The sequence below is a fragment of the Diabrotica virgifera genome, chromosome 5 (genome assembly GCF_917563875.1).
Source record: "Diabrotica virgifera virgifera chromosome 5, PGI_DIABVI_V3a".
NCBI lineage: Eukaryota > Metazoa > Arthropoda > Insecta > Coleoptera > Chrysomelidae > Diabrotica > Diabrotica virgifera.
The window spans coordinates 37,778,817-37,788,156 of NC_065447.1; the positions used below are offsets into that span (position 1 = coordinate 37,778,817).

General features: G+C 34.1%; 1 protein-coding gene and 1 long non-coding RNA gene across 2 annotated transcripts; one reads left to right on the top strand and one right to left on the bottom strand.

Moving 5' to 3' along the window:
* Positions 1 to 1,409: 1,409 nt before the first annotated feature.
* LOC126884992 (myrosinase 1-like) lies at positions 1,410 to 6,969 on the top strand. Its single transcript, XM_050651380.1, has 8 exons — positions 1,410 to 1,622; positions 3,566 to 4,746; positions 4,864 to 5,457; positions 5,516 to 5,610; positions 5,702 to 5,968; positions 6,066 to 6,206; positions 6,278 to 6,402; positions 6,726 to 6,969. The coding sequence occupies exons 1-8, from the start codon at positions 1,573 to 1,575 to the stop codon at positions 6,889 to 6,891; spliced, it is 2,619 nt and encodes an 872-aa protein (XP_050507337.1). The 5' UTR covers positions 1,410 to 1,572; the 3' UTR covers positions 6,892 to 6,969.
* LOC126885006 (uncharacterized) lies at positions 1,795 to 8,829 on the bottom strand. Its single transcript, XR_007698223.1, has 2 exons — positions 8,675 to 8,829; positions 1,795 to 1,976 (listed from the first exon to the last, which is right to left on the bottom strand). It is a non-coding gene; the product is annotated as an uncharacterized LOC126885006 (long non-coding RNA).
* Positions 8,830 to 9,340: the final 511 nt, after the last annotated feature.

The window sequence follows — 9,340 nt, forward strand, 5'->3', positions numbered from 1 at the left end:
CACCCACATCGAAGCGGCTTGGTTGCATTCCGCCAGCTTCCCGAGGGATTGCTTACAGTCTCAAAGCAACTTTGACTCACATGTAAATAACTTTAGAGCCTTTAAAGCAGCTTGACTGTCTGATAAAATAAGGAATTTTACCCTACGAGTGTCTCGGTGGAGACATTCTTCGGCAACCATGTTTGTGGCATGTATTTCTGCCTGAAAGATAGTTGTGGCGTTCACAATAGATTTGGATAGCCTGAATTTGTGCCCAGTAACTCCCACTCCTGCTCTTTTATCTGTCTTAGATCCGTCCGTACACCATACGAGTGAACCTTATTCCAGTTTCGGTTCAACTGATTCGCCCATTTGGTGGTTTTTATGACCACTTCATAGGGTGTTTCGAAGTCTAATTTGACCGATATGACATATGTTGGCCTATCCTTAGAATTCAAACAAAATTTCTTCCAAGATGTTAAGATCGCCTACTAGACCGCCAGCTTTTATTATTTGTGTCTGTCGCAGATTTAATGCAGTGGTTACTGCCTCCCTCCTTATGCAAAATTTCAGGGGAGGAAGGTTCACTATCGCCTCTTAGGTTGCATTGGGACATGTTGATATTGCACCTGTGATTCGCAGACAAAGTAGCAGCTGCACATTTTATAGCTTGGCGTTAGCTGTTGTTTTGGGCTTTTGGCCACCATACGAGTGATGCCTATGTGAACATACTAGAAACTAGAAAATTTGGCATTCGCTGACAACGCCTTGAGTGGATTAATGATTTTTTAACAAATCGGGATTTTTTTGTTAAAGTTGGCGAATCGCTGTCATCTAATAACTAGTTTATAGTGGTGTACCACAAGGGCCTCTTTTGGATCGACTAGTATTCGGTCCTGTAATTCCGGTCTTGAACTATGGTTGTACAGAAGGATCCTGAAGAAACCATGGACAAAGTCTCGATTGAAGAAGTACTACAGAGGATGAACACAACCGCAGATTTAGTCAACATCGTGAAGGGCCGTAAGCTGGAGTCCTTGAGAGATATAATGATAAATCAACAGATACGAGCTACTCCAATGCATTTTACAAGGTAAAATTGAAGAAAAAAGGGCCCCAGGACCAAGAAGGATATCCTGGCTTGCCAATCTGAGTACATGGTATAGAAAGACTTCAACACAACTACTCCGTATAGCAACCAAAAAAGTCCGGTCCCTATTACTCTTTATTTTTTTTAAGAATCCGCGTTGAGTAATTGTTTTGTAAATAACTTATATTCGGATAATTATTTGAACATTGAATAATTACTTTACTATCGCAGACAACTCCAAGGCCTAAAGAGCAAACATATAGATATAAACCAAAAGAAGTATGCAGATGTGGTATTTAATTGATAAGGGAAATATTTTTTTGAGTTTTAACACATATAGCTGGTAACTATGATATTAATTGTGTTTAGCAAAATCATACGTGACTATATAAGAGGGTTTTAGCACGGCTTTTTGTAATAATCGTTTAAAAAATCTGTTTAAAAGGAAGAACAGCAGCTTCATCCAGCATTGTGGGCAAGTTTGTCTCGCTAACACAGTCACAATGGTTCGGGCGTTGCATATTCTTGCAACGTTGCTTGCTCTACAACTCAGGTAAGGCAATAGATATATAATATATAACTTTAATTTGGATATAAATTAAATAAATTAAAACTTTTTATATAGCGCATTGATTTTTGCAAATACAATATTTCACCTATAAATTTTCGCTCACTTATAATCTATCTTCAATTTTCTATCTTCGCCTGTTAATAAAATAATAAAAAAAAATTACTAACAAATTTATTCAAATAGTCTTAGAAATATATCTATTTCTTCCTGACGTTTTCTTTGTGATACCTTGGCATTTTAAACCGTTAAGCTATATCCGTGGAACCTTTCTCTCATTTGCTCGATCAACTTTATTATTATATTTTGTTATATTTTTTTTTACAGTTCTGGCGTTTCCTAGAATAAAACAAACGAGTGAGGTTCTTAAAAATTATATTGTATTTCTCAAAAGTCATGCATAAAATTCATAGTTTTATTCTTCACGGAATTTATAAAAAAAAAAACACAGAAAAATATATCGATTTTTTTTGTTGCTTATATAGCTTTTTATATGTTCTTAGAAAGTTTTGATTTTATTGCCTTTTTTAAATCATGTCTTTTATATTTAATTGATTTATTCGAAGAAATAAATAGTCCTTTCAGAGACAAATTCAATAGTACAGAGTTTATCCTTTTTTTTATTTTTTTTTTCTCCTTTTCTAATTGCTTTGTAAAATATTTAATGAAATTTTAAGGATATTATAATTTGGTTTTTCTTTGATTTTTCTTGTTATGGTGTCTCATTCAATTAATGAATGTTGGCAATTACTTCAGCATTTGTTATTCTATTCTCTACGATTTTTATTAGTTCTTCATTTAAACCATTCCATTATCATATAAACAGGTGCAAAATATATGATATTTTGCACATTTTGACGGATTGGGGTCACTCCCTTTCTTTCCTTATATGATCAAGGACCTGTCTATATATAGCTCTCCCCAGGGAATTTTAAGTATTCTCCTGAAAGAAATCAAATAATTAGACAATCTAAGGTATGCTGACGATACGGTTCTCCTGTCGGAAACGCTAGTAGAGCTACAACATCTCGTTCAAAGTCTTAATATATACTCTAATAGTTACGGCTTGAAAATTAATTTAAAAAAAAAACTAAATATATGATAATCGCGAAATCAAAGAACATCAGATCTAATCTTCTAATAGACAATACAGCGATTGAGCTTGTGTCCTGTTATAAATATCTAGGTGCTTGAACACTAAAACAGTCGACCATAAAAAACATCGAAGCATTCGAGGCGTGGTGCTATAGGAGCATTCTCAAAATATCATGGATCGACTGCGTCACTAACACGCAAGTACTCCAAAATTTAGAAAAAAATGCGAAATTGTAAACGAGATAAAAACTAGAAATATTTTATATCATACTTGGGCCACATTATGGGGGAGGGTAAAAAGTACGAACTTTTAAGAAATATGATGCATGGCAAAATTAAGGCCAAAAGAAATGTGGGAAGGCAAAAAATGTCGTCGTCAATGGTTCGAGTGTAGTTCGATTGAAATTTTTAGCCGCGCTGCTAACGAAGTTGCAGTGGCAATGATGATTTCCATTCTCCGCTAGGGGTGGCAGAAAGAAGAACAGTACTAATAACAACTCAAACGAATTGACAGAACTATGCCAAAACTCCATTACTACCAGTGTTAAACTGTTGTTGATGTCGTTGATATTGTTTATACTTAATCAATCTTACGTAACGGTCGTACGAGTATTATATTTGATCATAGCATGTTTTCAGAAGAATTTGTAATTTAAAAGAGATTTTCTCGTATCCTGTCCACTTTTTGATTGCTGCTTACTCTATTCTCATGTGACTTATAACTCAAAGTTGATTGTACAGTTGTTGATATATTATAATACAAGGTTTTTGTTTATTGTAATCTTTTTAGATTTATTTTCGTTTTTTAATATTTATCCTTTTTTATTTTTCAGTTATGGAGATCCCCAACCTGGATATCCTGTTCATCCTCATTTACCACCTAAAGATTGTGAACCGTATCCAGTACACTATCCTCACCCAATACCTGAGCCAGCATGTGAAATTCCTGTAATACCACCACCACACTACCCTCATATAATACTCGAACCAGTATGTGAAATTCCTGTATTACCAGTAATTGTCGGACCAATCTTGGACTATGATGATTGTGACTATCCGTATCCTGGATATCCTCATGGCCCCATAAATCCTGGTCCACTACCACCACATCTACCACTTCCTCATCATCTTCCAATTCCTGAACCATGTGATGGTCTACCAGACTGGCTAGTTGCCTGGCCAAATGAATGGCCGCGTTATTTCCCATGTGGTTGGCCAGATGATTGGCCTTGCGATTTTCCCCTTGGTTTGCCCAATAACTGGCCTATTGATTTTCCACACGGATTACCACATGACTGGCCTAATCACTTCCCACATGGTTGGCTACCAGATCATTTACCACATGGATATCCCAATGCTTGGCCCTGTGACTGGCCTGAAAACTGGAGGGATTACTGGCCTGATTGCTGGCCTAATTACTGGAATGACTGTGAACTTCCAATACCATTACCACATGGACATGGATATCCACACGGACCATACCCAGGACCAGGACCATATCCAGGCCCAGGTCCCTTAGGACCATACCCAGGTCCAGGTCCCTTACCACTACCTCTACCATACCCACATCCTTCTTTACCAATTGAATCATGTGATGTAATTCCATATTCACACGGTTCACCACATGGCTTGCCTCTTTGTTTTCCACAAGGTTGGCCAAATGAATGGCCCAGACATTTCCCAAATGGTTGGCCAGACGATTGGCCTTGCGATTTTCCCCTTGGTTTGCCCAATAACTGGCCTATTGATTTTCCACACGGCTTACCACATGACTGGCCTAATAATTTCCCACACGGTTGGCCTGTACCCCATGGATATCCCAATGAGTGGCCCTGTGAATGGCCTGACAACTGGCAAGAATACTGGCCAGACTGCTGGCCCAACTATTGGGATGGTTGTGATTACCCCTATCCGGCTGGTTCAGTTCCTGCTATACCTCCACCAGTTGAAAGCTGCGATGTCTTTCCCAAAGAATTTTCATTTGGAGTAGCTAGCGGTGCCTACCATATTGAAGGTAAAACTATTCTGTAGCTATTTTATTCTATTATTTAAACTAATAATTTACCAATGAATATCTCACCAGACAGAATTTCGCATGGTTGATGACTAAATTACCTTATATTTTTTAAAGGGGCCTGGGATCAGGATTGCAGAAGCGAAAGCATTTGGGATCGTTGGCTTCACACATGTCCATCAGTAGTCCTTGATGGTTCAAATGGTGATATTTCTGCAGATGCATACAATCATATTAAGGGAGACATTGAACTCTTGAACAATCTAACTGTTAGGCATTACGTATTCTCCATTTCATGGCCTAGAATCATATACGACGGATGTGGTGAAGTTAATCCCTACGGAATTGAACATTATCGTAAGCTTATTAAGCTATTAAAACTTAATCACATTGAACCAATCGTAGTTCTCTACTATGGCGATCTTCCTCAAGCTCTTCAAGATCAAGGAGGATTCCTGTGTCCATCTTTTGTTGAATGGTACACTGAATATGCAAGAGTTTGTTTCGAATGCTTTGGAGATGATGTTAAATATTGGATAACTTTCCACAAACCAACGGTTATCTGCAAAGATGGCTATGGTCAAGGAACATTTGCTCCTGGTATAAACGATGGACCTGGAAATTATGAATACATTTGTGGTCACAACCTCCTTAAAGCTCATGCTGCTGCTTACCATTTATACGATGACTACTACAGACCATGCCAAAATGGTAATACGTGTGTTTTTTTAAATATTTGTAAAAGAATACTATTATTTTATTATTTTAGGAAAGATATCAATCACTCTTAACTCCGATTGGTATGAACCTCAATCTTGTTGTGACACTGACTTATGTGCTTCTGAAACTAAACTTCAATTCCAAGTAAGTCGTAGGGTTTACTTTTATCTACATTGTACTTGGCTTGTTAACAAATAATGTAATTTAACTTAAATTTGAATTTTATTTATTTAAGATTGGTTGGTTTGCCCATCCTATTTACCTTGGAGATTATCCAGAAGTTATGATTGAAAGAATTCGTCTAAATTGCGACTACAACGGTTACTACAACGCAAGACTTCCAGTCTTTTCGCACGCAGAAATCGAATACATTAAAGGAACTCATGACTTCTTCTCCCTTGCCTACGATTCAGCATTCTATGTTACAGCTTGTGTTGACAATTACTGGGGCAACATATGTTATGAATCAGATGTGGGAGTGCAATTAGTTGGCTGTGAAGGGGTAAGTAAAGTTTATAAAAAATGAGGAAAATTTGTTAAGTCAAAAATATTTAGCTTTTTTACCTATACCTACATATTTATGTGTTTCTTTATTTAAGGAATTCCTTACCTGTGGAATTAGATCACTTCTTGGATGGATCAGCAGAAACTACTATAACCCATCTGTATTCATTACTAATGACGGATACGCGTCATGTTCAAGAGACTGTTATGATTGTGATAGAATTGAATATATTAAGGTAAATGATTTATTTCTATTAAAATATTGTGCTTTATACACTCTATATATATGTTGTGCCAATATTTTTAGGCTATCCTTAGAAATGTCAGACTTTCAATGATTGAGGACTACACCAGAGTATATGGATACACCTACTACAGTTATATCGATGGATTTGAATGGAACCTAGTCGATGGAAGACTAGGTGGATACACGTAAGAATAATTATTTATTGCCTGTATATTACAAATATAATTATATATTTGATTTTATATTTACCAATAAGTATATGTATTTTGCAATTATCATTAGTATTCCATTCTATAAATTAATTTGTTTATTGAAAAGGCAGTGTATGTTTCCTTTCGATTCAGAGGCCATGCACAATCTCCAGACAGCTATTTCTGTCCTACTATTTCATCAGTGGAGCTGCGTGCATACCTATGAAGCAGAACGTAACCAAACTGTCTATTCTGTTTACTGTTTCACAATGAGTTCTTACCGATATTTAACATTAATTTAATTATTTATATTACAGCCTTAAATATGGTTTATATGATGTGGAATTCGACTGCCCTCAGAAGACAAGGACAGCCAGATCTTCAGCAGCATACTATCAACATCTCGCTTCTACTGGATGTATCGACAACCCTTGCCCAATCCCGTACTGCTACGACTATAATTACGACTATTACCATTACTAGGTAATAATAGTATGACTAATATTATGTACTTACCTTGGCAAATGATTAGATTTAATAAACGAGCATTTTAAAAACCCATGTTTGCATTTTTATTTATTTAACTGGTAAAAAAATTTAAATTCTCAAGAAAGATTCCAAAATTTATGATGACGACCCAGATGGAACTACTCTTTCCAGATTTAGATTCCCGCTACAATAATGTAGACTAAATAATTTTCAAAATAAGTACAATAGTTAACATCTTAAGACTTTTGGTCTCAACTATTATCTAGAACGTGTTTTTAATACTGTTTAATATATAATTTACGCATCCCAGATTTAAAAAATTTACATACCTTTTCTTGAACTAAAATCTGAAAAAAACATTATTTACCTCCAAAAATAGGGATGAAAATACCCACAGTATTAAATTAATATAAATTAGACAGGGTTTGCTTGAGGAGCTTGAGGAAGTTTTACAAATTATTGTAAAATGTGTATGAATAAAGCTCAATATGATAAAGATATTACAATTATTGTTACTGATATATTACAGGATGAGAGTAGAAGTTATTTAGCTTTTCTGGTATTTTTGAAAATTTAGTTTTCATTATAATACGATGTTTAACCAATAGAATCGCGGATTAACGTTATGTATCCAAGATGGCACATACTCAATAGGGAACTTGCATAAAATTTTACATTCGAAAAAAATGCTATAAATCGCAACAGAATTTAAAACATATATCAAAGAAAAAAAAGATTTTTTTGTCTTTGGTTTGGCTCTTAAAAACGATTAAAAAAACGCACCCTCATTGGTCGTGGCCACATATAATTATTGTAGGATTTGTTGTACTCACGATTAATTCATTAGGTTTGACATTCGTTTTGACAATGACACTCAGTTTTATAAATATTTTGATAGTTGCTTTTTCTGACTAATATTTTTAGAGTGTTTTTGTTTAGACAATTTCGAACTAATATTTAAGTGTTTTTGTTAAGCAGACAACATATATTATACTTACGATAAAATGATATTGACATACATGAAGACCTTGTGTATTAACTGAAATATCTTTAAAGTTTTCTATCGGCTGGTAATTGAATAAATATTTTATTGGGATTTTTAGTAGTTGTACTTTTACAAAATGGCACTAAACAACACTTACAGTGTTTTCTTTTATTTTTCATAGTAAACCATCTTTCCTTTCCTTCAAAAACTGTATTAAACTTCAACCTCAACAAAATTAGAATGGCATACAATAAATGTCATTAAAATATAAATATAACCGTAAACATAAACATAAATAAAGTATAATTATGTGACGTCAAGGGTCGTTTGAACTCTTTTAAATACCTACACAGAAGATTTTAAATTTGTACTTCTAAGTTATTATGAGTTTTTAAAGCGTGAAATTTTGGAAATTTCATTTTTAAATAAAACTGAACATTATTATGTAATAAAAAAAGTGCAAGTTACCTATTAGAAATGTGAAGTCAAATGCATACGCTTTTACATTTCACAATATTTAAACAAACTGATAAATGTCAAGAATAAATATTGTTTTGAAGAAAATTTCTGAAGACGGTAGGGATATTGAAAATTTAACCCCACCTGAAATAAATATGTGAGCAAAAATAACATCAGAAAAGTCACTGAGGGAAAAATCGCATTAAAATTTAAAAAGATGTTTTGTAAATTTTTGGAGTCAACGATTAACAATAAGTTAAAAAGATTTTACGAAAATGTTTTACTTTTCTTTTTTGATGAGATGCCTAAAAAATTTAAAAATTATCTATTTACCTTTTGGACTCATTACTCAACATTATAATCTATGTTGTCCATTGGACAAAACGTAGATATATCCAAATATTTTGAATTACTATCCTTATTAAGCGAAAATGTATTTTTTTATGTCTTGTGTCTACTTAATGCAAAAATAATTTGGATATCTTCAATTTTCTTGGATTTATTGTACTAATATTAATTTATGTCAAATTATTTGACAAATAATGACATGATTTCAAAGTCAGTTAAATATGAACAGCCAGGGCGTTATTTTTCAAAATAACACCTTATAGTCCGTTCTTTAACGGTAAAATATTGCAAAACCTCTAAATTTTAAAGAACCGCTTGGATTGACATGAAATTTGGCATACACATAGCTAACAAGTCAACCAAAAAAAGTGATATAATGCCGATATGTGCTTTTGCCCCGGGGGTGGTTTTCACCCCCTCTTGATGGTGAAAAAATATTCGTCCAAAGTAAGTCCGGAAATCGATAAACTGACTAATTTTAAGTAACTTTTGTTCTATAGATTTTTTCCACTAAGTCAATACTTTTCGAGTTATTTTCCAGTGAATATGTTCATTTTTCCTACAAAATAACCACGTTTTTAGACGGTTTTTCGCAAATAACTCAAATAATAAGTATTTTGTCGAAAAAACATTTGTATCAAAAATATAACC

Bases quoted from the DNA above. Each gene is read 5' to 3' on its own strand.
- LOC126884992 (XM_050651380.1), top strand. From the start codon at position 1,573: ATGGTTCGGGCGTTGCATATTCTTGCAACGTTGCTTGCTCTACAACTC. The intron at 5,611-5,701 runs GTAAGTCGTAGG...TATTTATTTAAG, and splicing joins AAACTAAACTTCAATTCCAA to ATTGGTTGGTTTGCCCATCC. The intron at 6,403-6,725 runs GTAAGAATAATT...TTTATATTACAG, and splicing joins GGAAGACTAGGTGGATACAC to CCTTAAATATGGTTTATATG.